Raw genomic sequence first — 14349 nt, 5'->3', positions numbered from 1 at the left:
CCCCCCCCCCCCCCCCCCTCAAGAACTTGAACTCCTGTGAGAGTTATATTTGTAGGTTAGGAAACTCGTGAGTTCCTTTCACCCTGCTGAACCATCGCTCCTTGTCGGGAACTTGACCTTGACATATACTTAAGAAAGTCTCATTCCCTTCCTGGCGTGTGTTTGTTGTTCTTCGCTCCATAATGAAATCTTCTTCGAGTGATTCTTCTCCATTAAAACACAAGTCTTCCACATGTGGCAACATCATCTTGTCATCTCCATCATCATCTAATAATGGTGGTTCAAACATACTTAACCTTCTTAGGTCTTCTTCTTCTTGTTTGGTAATGTATTCCAAACTAAATCTACTTGGCTTCTCGTCAAGAGAACGGATCACAAGGAGAATGAATTTTGTACTAGCATTCACCACGTCGCATGTAACCTCGTAAATGTATGACTCATCAAAAGCAAACTTGAACGTGCACTATTCTGCAACCTGTAGCCCACATTCCTTTTGAAGCCACCCTAAAGGATAGGGTTTCAGATGTTTGAAAGTCTTCAAACCCAACTTCAGTACCAAAGAATATGAAAGTAAATTCTTCTGACTTCCCGGGTCAATAACAACATTTAATAGTGTTGTCTTAACCTGCATCTTAACCGTGAAGAGTCGTTCCCCAGGATCGTCTTTTGTAAGTTTTCCTACGCCATCTTCCATTAGAGATAACTTTTGATTAGGTTCTGTTAGTCCTTGGACTTCTTTTGGAACTTGGGCGACTAGTGTTGCCATCATGGCTTCTTTCTTCTACAACCCTTTTGGTTTTAGATTAGGATACTTCATCCAACACTTGTCAACAACATGCCATGTTTGTTTGCAATGAGTGCAAACTAAACCTTCTTGGTCTTTAGACTTCCATTTCTCTTTGCTCCTTTCATCTCCTTTGGTGACGAAACTTCCAGACTTCCCCTTGACGTTTTCCTCATCATCAGTTTTCTTAAGTTTGCTTTCGATGGCATTAGCTTTTATACTTGCTTTGGAGATACTATCCACCGAGAACATCTTCAACTCCTTCCATATATACTCATGGAACCCGGAAATATATTTCATATAGATAACATAATCTCCCAAGTCTAAATCCAAAATCATAGCTTGATTCTGAAATTCTGAAGTATATTCTTGCATGGTTTGGTTGTAAGTCTGCTTCAAGTTGTACCACTTGAACCATCTCTCCTCAAGGTAGTCAACCGGATAAAATTGTTTCCTTATAACTGCCTTGAATCTTTTCCACGACAATACTCCCTTACCTTGGTTTTATATTTGATAAGCTTTCCACCAGGTTAGAGCATGCTTTTGTAGCTTCAGTGCCGCGAAAGCAATCTTTTCCTTTGAACCATATTCAAAGAAAGAAAAATACGTCTCTAGACGTTCAATCCAATCATCCAATTTCTCTACGTCGACACTTCCATCATAAAGTGGAATATCAACAAGAAAATCAATTTTCAGATTCTTACCATGAGGTTTAGTTGATGTAGGACTTTTAAGAAACTCACTTTTCTTCTTTTTTCATCCCCATCATCTTCTTCTTCTTCTTCTTCTGAATCGTCTTCTTCCGATTCATCTTTTTACGAAGCTTCAGGTGAATGTGTAATCTTTTTCTTCGTCTTCGGCTTGGGTGTATGAGAACGAATACATTCGCTCAGTTCCTTAAGGGTAACTTGAATTTACTTCATGTCTGTTTGCAGCGCAGCCACCTTTTCTTCCATAGTTTGTTGTTCGCCTTCCTTAGGATCATCATCTGACTTTGTCATCCTTGATCCCCTTGTTTTCTTAACGTCTTCTAGCTTCTCGAGTACCTCACCAAGCTTTATGTAGAGAGATCTAGTGAAAACCATAAAGCACAGGGATTTACCCTAAAAACTAACCTTGCTCTGATACCAACTTGATACGTTTGATCCCTTTACCTTGGTAGTTATTATTATAGAGGCGGAATTCAGAATAATAATAGACGAAAAGACTTAGAAAACAGAGACACAAGAAAGTAATTCGAAGAAAAATATCTTCTCTAACTTATGAACAAGAAAACGATTACAATTCTCTCTTTGTTACGCTCACAATCTTCTCTAAACAGTGGATCAACCTTAAATTGTTTGCTAAGCTTGCACAAGTATTGTTCCAAGCTTTTTCTAGGTTTTCTGTATCTAGTATATGTGTCTAGGTGCGTCAATATCAATAACACACTACCAAATATTGTTCCAACGGTAAAATCTAGATTATTATCAGAGCTAGCCTCTATAAATGGGTAGAAAGACATCGTGAACCGCCAAACATCATCTTAATGTTAGTAACATAGAAGAAGAGGAGGTGAAAGAACCAATCTTTTCGTCTCAGAAAACACAAGGACCTACATACCCATGTGTGTACAAATAATGGTAGTAATAGAACAACAAAATCAGACCCAAAAACGGAAGGAACCAACGTAAAATTCATTTTCAAAATGTGAGGTCGCAATCGATAAGCAAAGGATTTGAGTATCAGAAACAAACAGAAAACACAAGAATTGAATTGAATTTCAGTCAGTCAATCACACCCCGGATGAGTAATAAATCCAAACCAGTTGGTCATGTCTTCCTTAGCCAAGACAAGCAAGCAAGCAACAAAACAATGTAGACCCCCAAGTGACCGAGAGACCCCTGTACAGAGGACAGTGGATCGATCGACACATACCGCCATAAAAGACAAACCTTTCGGCTTCACATCACCGATGGTCCTTTTCTAATCTCAACCGTTTTAAATACTTAAACTCGATTCACAATGTATGATTCCATATTTCCATGTTTGGATGGGGTTGATTCTTGTTTTAGTATACAGGACTGCATTTAAATTTGATAATCAACTTTGCAATCGCTGGGTTGCTGCAACATGGACAAGTGGTGGCCCAAGTATGGATCGGTTAAAGGCACGTGCCGGGAAGTAAGTAGGTTTTAAATGAGTCGAGGAAGAAGACGATGGTGGTAAGCCCCTCACATGGGGTCGATGTCTCCGTGTTTTAAGAAGGACACGTGAAATGACGTGACTGGGCGGTGGGCGTTCAGGCTTTGGAGAGTGGAGAGGAAGTGGGCTGAAATGAATGCTCCAACGGTCACCACCACCACCACCATGCACCTTAAACAGACCGTTACTTTCTTCTGTCAGATTTAATGGTTCCAAAAATTGTTCAATTCTTGTGGCATGGAAGAACGTTGCCGATTTTATATCTAGTAATGACAATTTTGCTGCCATTACTTAAGTTTATGATATCCGTTAAAGTTTTTTTATAAGTTTTTTAGATTAGAGAACTGACGGTAAATTTATAGCACATTTGGATACAAAATTTTCGGAAAAAAAACTATTTTGCTTAATAAAAAGATGATTTTTCTACTTTTAAAAATTATTCTGAAATATTATTGTCAAATTGATTTCTGATTTTTTGAACTTTCATAAATCAAAAAGCAGCCTCTGAATGTGCATCCAAACGCGCTATTAAATTTTACACTTTGGCATTGAAAAAACATGTCTGGAAACCATGGGGATGAAAATCCCTTGTTTGTTCATACTTGCGTCGCATAAAATGGCAATGTTGTTTTGTGGCATTGGAATGACTCTGGAATTTTGTCTAAACCATTTTTTAATAGCAACTTTAATGGTAATCTAGGTACACCAAGAAACCATGTAAGCCAGTTAGTAGCCAACGCAAAGAGAATCAAATCATCAAAGCTGTTTCATTTATTTTGGAACGTAATTGACATGAGGAGGCACTAACCACCAAACAAGACAAAACAAATGCACACACACACACGCTTCTTAACAACAATTGATGATCGATAACCAGTTGTTTTAGTTTTGGCGATTATGATGAAGGAAACTCAATGGATAGATTCTTCTTTTTGTTTGTAATCGTAAATGAGGAAATCCATGTGGGCCGTGTGATTACTAATAAACAATTTGGTGTACGATTATGATTTTATTAATACGAGTGTGGTGGTGTGGGTAGGGTCATTTTGACAGCCTATAAATTTTGTCTCTTAAAATTAGGAAAACAATAAGAAAAGAAAGATGCATCCTCAGGTTAGTCCCACTGATAATATGTGTACGGGGATCAAAGGAAAAAGACAATGAGAAAGATGAAAATGGTATAGTAATGTGGATCCTTTGCCCCCACCCCCAACAAATACACAATGACAGTGAGTGGATTCCTTGTTTCGGGTTCGAATATGTGTGGGCGGATAATTACCCTTCGGTATGCCCGATGGAGAAAATTACTGTACACCACCAGTTCGCAAAGGAGATTTCATTAAAACAAGATCAACAGATTACAACAGGAGTGACTCTGAAAGCTGACGACCTAATTTTTGCAATTACATTTGGTGGATTATTTTTCCAAATTTGAAACCTAATGCTAGTTCTCGCTAATTTTGTCAGCTTATCGGCTGCATTGTTGTAAGAACTTTTTTTGGAAAGTAATTTGACAAGACTCTAGACTATGAAGGATTTTTTGGCAGTCAGATATTATATTTACCTTCGACACTATTATTACAACAGTTAATAACAGACCTGTTATCTCCTTCTATAATGTACTCCATATCTTTTACCCATTGAAGAGCTTTATGCAGAACCATCGATTCAGATTGATTCACATCTCTGGCTCTTGCTGAGTAGGCCATTACTGTCAAGAATCTCTCTGCAGAGTCACAAACAATTGAAGCAAAACCCGCATTAGTATTTTGAGAGAGAAAAGAAGCATCAATGTTCATCTTTACCCAATCTGTTGGAGGTTTTCTCCAATTTTTAGTTTGGTGCATGCAGTTTTTATTCTGACTTTTTTTTGATAACCTGTGCAATTCATGCTTATGATGTTCATGTAAGAGGTTATTTTATGCACAATGCTTCTAGGATGATACGATTTATTTTCATACACTTTCTCACATTTTACTTTTCATATATGCCAAATGGTGCAAGCTGCTAAGCTTGCCAGATGAGTGTTTGTAGCTTCTAGAGACTTTTTATCAACAAACCAAGATATGACCCAATTTTTTACAGAGAGATGATTATTTTTTGGTTGGTGACGAGACACTCGAATGTTGAACCAAACAGTGTCCTAATAATTGCAAAGTAAACAAGTGCCTGTCTCTTCTTCTTGGTTGTAGAAAGTACATAGGCTGCTAATTTCTTTCTTGTATCTCTAAATCTCTTGTTAAATGGAAGGATGTCTTGACAACACTTTCATAAGAATTGTTGAACATTGTAAGGAACTTCCATATGCCATAATCTTAACCACTAGTTTTCTTGGAGAGGAGCCTTAAAAATTTCTCTATATAGAGAGTTGGTTGTAAACTTACCAGATTTGGTTAATGGTCATCTTGCCTTGAACACTATTGAAATGATTATTAAGCTTATCTACATCTCATCTTCTTGTTTCTTCAATGATAAGAAATGACACTTTTGTAGTATCAGTAGCTTGTTGTTGAGTAGAAACATCTGTTGCAAAGTTCATCTCTTCCGTTTTTGAAAACCATACGTGCTTGTGTGTTATTACATCAAAACCATCTCTAATTTCCCATATATAGTAATTTTTTATAAAATTAAGACTTGTCTGAATGCTTTGCCATATCCATGAGTTTCTTTTCTTTGCAGTATTATCCAATAACAAATCTTTTCCTTTGAAATATCTTGCTTCTAGAATTTTGTACCACATTGCTTATTTTTCATGCAACAGTCTCCATGCTAATTTGGCTAGGAGAGTGAGATTTACTAATTAAGTTTTTCAGACCAAGACCACCATTTCTTTTTAGTCTATTCAACTTTTTTTAAGAAATGTTATTGCCTCATTTTGCATTCTTTTTGCTTCAAAAGTAATTTCTCTGGATTCTTTCCATTCTTTTTATAGCTTTATACGAAACTTCAAACAAACCCATCTGGTAGTTAGTTGTGGTGCTCATAGAAGCTTGGATATGGGTGGTTCAGCCAGCTTGAGAAGTGAGCTTTCCTTGCCAAGTCTGCAGTTCATTTTCCATCTTATCAACTGAAGAATCAAAGAACTTACCTTTACTTCTAGGTGTCTGGAGCAGAGTACCCAAATACTTTACTTTTTCATTCATTTATTTCATTTGTAGCATTTTTGTGATGTCTTCATAGGCTTCTTTGCTCAGATTCTTGCTGAAAACACACTTGATTTTTTTCAAGATTAACCATTTGACCAGGAGAAGAAGTAAATTTGTAAATTATGTCCTTGAGATTACTTATGGATCTCCCAGTAGCTTTAGTGAACAACATGGAGCCATCTGCAAATAAAATGTGAGGTTTTTGCTGGAATTACTGGTTCTATAATTTTTCATTTTCCGCATTGGTAAGCAATATACTAAAATCTTCCTTCATAGAATAACAGGTACATAGATACGGAGTCACCTTGCCTTAGAGTTCTCTTGTTGGAGAGAATAATTCCATGTGAGAGCCTTTAATGAGAATAGAGATCTTTGTTGTACTAATGCAATGATGTATTAGCTGACACCAGTTTTGAGAGAATCCAAAATGACTCATATTTTGTATCAAGAAGTCTCATTCCATTATGTCAAAAGCTTTGACCATGTCCAACTTGACACCCCCTACTCTTTGATAAGCTTTAGTTGTCTTCATGTAATGCATCATCTCATGAGCTCTAATGACATTGTCATGAGTATATATACCAGGAATATATGTAGCTTGTCAAGGTGATATGATTTTGTGAAGTATAGGTTTTAATCTTGTGGCTTGAATTTTTAGTTATAAGGTTGTGTGTAATGTTACATAATCTTATTGGTCTCAGATCAGTTGGTCTAGTCACATTTTACTTTTATGGTAAAAGAACTTGAAAGGTTTCATTTATTTTATTTTGGAAATAACCATGAGTAAAAAAATCTTGTATCATTTTTGTTACCTCCATTCCTATAATGCTCCATGTATTTTGCTAAAAGCCAGCTTGATATCCATATGGTCCTGGTGTTGCCCATGCATTGATGTTGAATATTGCTTCTTTAACTTCTTTAACAGTTGGTTTTGAGTTAAATTTTGGTTTTCTTCTTTTGTTATACGGGATTTATATGCTAAGGAATATTTGGATCCATATTATGAGCAGAAGAAGTATATATGTTGCTGAAGTGTTATGTGAGTAAAAAATGTATTTCTTCTTTTGTTGAAACCCATTTTCCTTCTTCATTCAAGAGAGTATCAATATGATTTTTTTTTCTTCTTCTTCTGAATTTAGCTTTGGAGTGAAAAACTTGATGTTCCCGTCTTCTTTCTTTATTATGTTTTCTCTGGATCGTTGATACTGAATAACTGCATTTTGTCTTACCATGTATTTAATTATGTTTCGAGAGATTAGATAGTGTATGTGTCTTGAGTACTATTGTTTTTCAATTGGAGTTGTTTTTGGGTCTTGCTATTTCTGTGTTGACATGACCAAAGACATTGCGACTCCATGTTCATCAGAGATTTTGTAGTTGCGTGTAATTTTTTTCGTCACATTCAAATTCTTTTTCTCCGTGGAGTTTTATGTTTCTTCAATCACTTCTTTGCAGGTGGAGTTGGTAAGCCAGACTTGATAACATTTTCTTATCTTTAGACTTTGCTATGATGTTACTTGAGTGTGTAGAAGAATTAGGGCATGATCAGATCCATGAGGTAGAAGATTGTTTATAAATGAATTGGGATATGAGATGAACCATTTGTGCTAGTAAAATGCATCATGTTGCTAGTTCTATGTAATAATTTAACTCCTAAGCAATATTTCCATAATAGAGCTCGGCTTCCGGCCTTTCTTATAGTCTCTTGGCATTTTGTATGAGGATTTCCAAGATGATCTAGGAATTTATGAACTTTTTTCTGGCTTGTTTTTAGTTCCAGACAAAAGAATGATATCCGGATTATAACTATAGATGTAGTTATTTAGGTGTTGTCTAGTTCTTCCGTTTCCTATTCCTTGGACATTCCAAGCAAGAATCTTTGTTTTGTAATTACTTTTTGTGTTGATTCTACTAAGAAACAGACTTTATCTGTGTGAAATAGATGAACTATGTCTATATGCAGATGATTGAGAACAATTTATGAAAATCAAAGAGATATTTTGTAAAAGGGTCGTATGTTTATTTTGGAATTAGGATCTGGGTCGTAAAACATGTCGTTGATGCGTTAGGGTCGTAGACTAACTTTGTCCGTCTGACCTTTTTACGGAAATGCCCTTATTAAGTGATTTTATGACATTAAATCATAACTCAGTTAAAAACTTAATTGCTTACACAGGCATTTCATCGAACATGTTTACTGCAAATTCAAATATGTTCCTTCTAGTAGCGGCCAATTTATGGAAGAAAGGGCATATCATTTCTATCAAGTTATATAGCTGTTAATTTATGGAAGAGAGGGCATATCGTTTCTATCAAGTTATATAGCTATAACAGCGCTGAAAATGTTATCAAATATCCATCTCAAAGTTTCCCACATGCCAAGATCAACAGAGAGTACCACTTCACCAACAAATTAGTAGTGCTATTAAGCATCCTAGTAAGAACAAATTTCATTTGTGTGATAATTAATATTCATCTTTTATCTGGATGGATTTATTTATTGGTGAGGTAGACGATGAGAGTCCATAGAACTTGCAGACATATCCAGATAATTTAGTCTTCAAATTAAGGTGAATATTCGATGACAATCACTGGTTAGCTTGTTTTGCAACTAAGAGTTTTCCTAATTGGGATTCAGTTTTCACTGCTAAACACATCAATGATCCATATTTGAAATCTTGAATAAATCCATTATTATTAACGCTCAGGAGATCCACAAGAACGGAGACTGGACACGGGCTTTAGCCAAATGAAATTGAAGAAGAAACGAAGTTCACCATAGAAAGAAGATGGAAAAGGATGCGACAACTATTTGTTTAGAAAATATTCCAACTGTCAACGCTAGTCAGCTGACAGCAAGGGTGCTTGGTAAAATATATAAAGTCAACTAACAGTTTTCCAATGGTTTTTAGTTAGTCTACGACCTTAACACATCAACTGCACATTTTACGACCCAGATTCTAATTAGCCAATAAAATTACGATCTTTTTACAAAATAACTCAAAATTAAAAGAGATTGTCAATAAGGTGAGAAAGATTTTAAAAACGACCATTATGCCATTCTTGGTTTCCTTGCTACTGATAGATATAGTTGTCCCAATTCATTTAGTTATACATCAAAATCTTACACCACTATATGAACATCATCTGACATGTAGAGTTCGAAAAAATTTGCAAATCGAAATTCTAAAATTTTCAAGTGGTTTAAAATATAAGAACTGTTTAAATTCTATTACAAATCAAAATTCAGATTATTGGTGAATCCTTAGAGCTTCCTATGGTCTGGCACTGGATGTCATGAACCATTATTCTTGCGACATGTCAGGAATAATGTTGGAAGTGCATAATAATTTCGCAGACGCACAAAGTTCAGGGAGAGAGGGGTATGTAACATCTTCAGTTTACTTGGCAAGCCAAATGTTTGAATGGATGCATTTTATCTTGGTCCGTATTATACGGAAAGTGTAATTGGTCAGGGTTCGGACCTGGATATTGACCAGCCCAAACTCCGAAACCCAGCCTTCACTTACACACCTCGTAGTTGTGTCCCTCAAAAGCCAAACGGGGACGGGTAGTTTTCGATGTCAGTGTTCGTTTCTTCTTCTGGTTCTCACTAGTTTCTAGCTTTTCCTCGATTCCCAACAAAAACACATACACACGCGCTCTCTTAAAAACACCATTTTTTCTTCTCGATGTTCTTAAAGTAACCCAAAAAAAGACTCTCCCTGTATTTCTCGTCCCATGCTATTAAAATATATCAGTATCATATCACAAGAAAAAATTTCTTTATCACCATAATCGGGACTCAGGAGATTCATTTCCAGTGCCTTTAATCAAACCAGATTCTCTTCTTTTGATTGAGTTCATATAACTGTGTCAGTTCCATTTGCTAGCTTTAAATTTCAAATTTTAGATTCTGGATAAAGATAACATGAGATTATATATGAGTGCAGCTATGTAGTGTAGATGGGCTCAACACAGCCGTAAATCGCAAATGGCAAGACCTAAACATATATAGCTTCTTCTGTTAATGGTAAAGATAGCTACATTTCAGAACATCTCTGTACTGAAATGTATAAAGAGAATCTGATCAGGCTAACACAAACAAGCAAGCTGTTGAGTGTAAGTACCACAGTTGCAATAAAAGAAGAACAATGGAGTGTGGATATCAAAGTTGCATTAAAGAAACACCAGTAAGTTCAACAGACCATAGAGTGAGTTCTAGAGAAACAGAAAAGGCAAGACAAAAAGATAAAATGAAAATGTAAATTAATTTATATATAAAAATATCTTTTTACACCTATTTTTTCTTTCAATATGATCCTCTTTTCTTTCTCCAAATTTCACAATTTTAATTGAAAAATGAACCAAATGCAGCTGTTGTAGATGAAATAATTGACAGTTAATTTAGATTTTTACTATGTGACCTGGAAACAGATTCAGCAAGTTTACCAATTTTCTCAATCAATTGAGGAGATAATTTCTTCATTTGTTTCTTTTCCTTCTCTAACCTAAAATCAAAACCTAGAGCATCACTGACTTCTTCAGAACTCCATCCAGCTTTTCTAAGTGAATCTGAGAATTGATCAGCTTTCAATAACAAAGTGTCCAAAACCCCTTGTTTATCAACTAACAACACTTCACCTTCAAAGAACCCTAATGGTTCCACATTAACCATCTCTTTAACTTCATTTTCTACCCATCCACCTTCCCTTAAAACAGACCCGACCCGATTCAAATATTCATCAACCCATACGGGTGATTTTGGCTGTTCTTGTTGTTTAATGATTTCAAAGAATCTTTCAGGTGATGACGGTGTTGAAGATGACGATGAAGAAGATGAATTCCTTCTCCTTTTATCAACCGCTACATCACTCCAGAATTCCACCCATCTTGGTTTTTTAACTGATGAATCTAAACTTCTTCTCGAGAAATTCGAATACGAAGAAGAAGACGATGCTGAGCTCGTACCCGCTTGTTTCTCACTTACGGATCTCTGTTTGTTAAGTAAATTACCTGTATTACTGCTATCTTCGTCGAATCGGACAACTAATTCACGTTGAAAGAAATCAGATAAATCAGATCCACAACAATAAACCTGATTCTCATCGACGAAGAAAATAGGATTACCAGCTAAACAAGGATTGCAAGGAATGTAACAATGATTGAACAATGGGATAAGAAGAGGAGCTTTTTTCAGTGAATTACGGGCGACCCGGATAGCTTTTTCTGGGTCAGATGGTTTAACACCCCAAGATTTAGGCCATAGAGAGTTTTTTCCAATCTGGAATGAAATTGCAGCAATAGGTAAATCAAGTAAAGAACGAAGATGAAATCTAGATGACGATGAAGAACTAGCGCGCCAATTAGGAAAGCCGGCTCCAATAGGAAGTCCAGCTGATAAAACAGCTCGTAAATCAGGTGGAAATACGAAACCAAATTCAGCTTCAGTGATAGCAAATTCTGAATCGGATAAACCTTCTAACACTGTGATTTCACATTTACGAAGATGAGATATAACTTTATCTGCTAATGTTGAGAACGAAACAAGACCAGTGTTTCTGACTCCTCCAGATGCTGTTGTTGGTCTCGGTGTTGGAGGTGCAGATGCTCTAGCTGAAAGTCTACGAAGGCCAGCTAGATGTGCTGGATTCAGTCCAGTCATTCTTCTATCTACGTCGACCATACTCGTCGGAATCTCAGAATCTGACTACTTATTCTCCTCTCGGAAAGTTTGTTTTTGTCTCGCCGGAAACTACTTATAATTGATGAAAATGAATGATCTTCTTTTGTTTTGTGGGAGAGTGAGAGTTTCAGATAGAGAGAGATGATGAGAGGATTTGTGTGTGATTTTCTGTTTGGAATAGGAAAGAGTGGACTTTTTATAGAGATGGGTTTTAAATGTGGGTCCGTGTGGGGACCGCTAGAGGAGGGGATCTTTGCTTTCGTAGAATAGAGATGTAGAGAGGTTTCTTCGTCCAGCGATTATGGGGTTCTGAGCTAATTGCAAGTTGCTATTAAAAAAAGAGGACATTCTTAAAGTTTTTTTATACCGAAAGTGCCCTCCTTAATTGCAGCTGGATCAAGATGGGTCGGTTTGTTTTATAGAATATGGACTTCTGGAGTCTGAAGTCTTTGACATTTCTAACCGTTGGGAGTTTATTGATAAATTAAACATTTTCTGTATTTATGTGTCATAAACCTAGTTAAGCGTTAAAACAAATCATTGCAAACGATCACTAAAAAAATACTGTAACCACACCACACATGCTAGCTGAAAAAAGATATTCATATATGAGGCAAAAATTACCAGCAATATTGCACAAAATGCAAATTGATTGCAGAGGGTGCACAACCAGTCAACCACAGAATTATGAAAATGATGGTCTAAGAACGTTTAAATGGAGGGAGAAAACAAGGATATATAAGTCAAAAAGTAGCTACCAACTATTAAGATACCCCATGTGGGCAAAGGCCGGCCGCCGGCATCATTTTTCTCAACCTTCCCTTTTGGTTTCGGACTTGTATTCACACACAACTCTGGCTCATTTTATCGAACAGACTATAGGACGAACCATTTGAGCTCCGGTTCTTTGTTAGGGGATTGCCTTGCAGTGAAATCAAATCAATCACTGGATTAAGGTTGTGTTGTATTCAGGGAATTAGGGCTAGTGTCTTGTGGATTCCCTAAAAAGCATAAATTTCGACCGTTTGAGTCGCATCAATTTGTGCAAGAATCGATGATTGTGCACCAACCAAAAACTATGCGTATAAATAATTCTCAATGATTTTGGTCTAGTAAAATAACAACCATTCGGATCAGGCAAGAGTGTGAGGCAGCTAAAGGAATGTACTTGATGTCACCAATTCGGGAATTGTGAAGTTATGGTCTAGCATGACTTAAGTTTCAAAAAGTAGAGGATATTATAAATCTGAGGGATATTATCTTAGTACGAAGACTAAAAAAACTTCCATTAAATTAGCGAAAGTGAGAGACTTTGAGGCTCTTCTTGACCTTTGACTTTTTGACCAACATAATATAATAACATGGCCACATGGGTTATGTACTTGTGTCTTTGTGTGTGGGGGTAATGCCTGTAGGAAAGTGAGTTCGAAACACTTTCCTACAGAAAACTATAAGAGCTGCATTACATTTTTCTATGACAAATTAGTTTTGGGAGAATTGGCACCACTTGTTCATAATAAACTTGGCTCTGGATGGAATATGAAGTGCCTCCTATGTCCGGGCAACTGTTGCTAAGATGCTATCATGCCTTGCACCTACCAAAAGAACTGGGACGGATTTATGAGAGGACTAACCGGGGTTTTAGTCCCGGTTGCCCTCCCGGTCCACGAGCCTAATTTTTTCCATTTTAGCCAAATTTTTGGTTAATCATGTGTATTAGCCCGAGTCTAAAATGAAAAATACGTCATCCTGGATCCGTCCCTACAAAAGAGATAAAATATCTAGTAATGACGGTTCTCCTTCCAAAACAATTGGGACACGATTTCATAAAGCCATCATGAATGAATGGTTCGGCAACCGTAATTTAGTAGTCTGTTTCAACCCGACAGTTTCGTTTTGGATGTTTTGTGCAATGAAGAACCCTTCAAATGGAGAGTCTAGAACCAATATGCACTAGTCTTTTTCGACGCGAAAAATTTCGGGACAAGCCGATGTTGGGTCTCACTCAGAGGAGTCATGTCATGTACCCTCAAAATGGACGGTCTAAGTTACACAACTTAGTAGTCTATATCAACCTCAACAGTTCTGTTTCAATGTTTGATAACCCTCAAGGAATCGTCGTTATTTGCCCATTCCCCGGGTACCTAGCAACCCCATGCACCTTATGGTGTTTCAGACGAAATCTCTCGACCAACATTCTTAATGGTGTCTTCCAATGTACTATTACGAGTATTATTCAGCTCAGAATAGATTTGCTCCACCGTTAGAAGCACCACTTGAAGAATCGTCGTCATTCCTACGTGTTCCTAATGCTCCACATTATCTTAAATCAGGATTGATCTCCCAATGAAACAGTTGTTGAATTAGCTTTATCATGATCACAGCTTGATCATATAGACAAAGTGAAATGAGGAATAAATAAAGCTCTAGTAATATACTAGATTTTATATTAAATATGCAATCAATTTGCCTTTAAATTTGCCACAACTCAATAATAAATCACCAAAAAAACAGATGGTAGACAAGTGGAAGGTACCCACGGGCCACGG

General features: G+C 36.6%; 1 protein-coding gene across 1 annotated transcript; it reads right to left on the bottom strand.

Moving 5' to 3' along the window:
- Positions 1-10366: 10366 nt before the first annotated feature.
- On the bottom strand, positions 10367-11955 carry LOC113297803. The gene has a single exon (XM_026546387.1). It carries the CDS (start codon positions 11798-11800, stop codon positions 10517-10519), a length of 1284 nt encoding a protein of 427 aa, XP_026402172.1. The 5' UTR covers positions 11801-11955; the 3' UTR covers positions 10367-10516.
- Positions 11956-14349: the final 2394 nt, after the last annotated feature.

The sequence above is a fragment of the Papaver somniferum genome, chromosome 1 (genome assembly GCF_003573695.1).
Source record: "Papaver somniferum cultivar HN1 chromosome 1, ASM357369v1, whole genome shotgun sequence".
NCBI classification, from domain to species: Eukaryota; Viridiplantae; Streptophyta; class Magnoliopsida; order Ranunculales; family Papaveraceae; genus Papaver; species Papaver somniferum.
The sequence above is the reverse complement of the archived record's forward strand: the minus strand, read 5'-3'. Positions and strand labels throughout refer to the sequence as shown.

Coding starts and splice junctions, on each gene's coding strand:
- LOC113297803 (XM_026546387.1), bottom strand. CDS start 11,800: ATGGTCGACGTAGATAGAAGAATGACTGGACTGAATCCAGCACATCTA.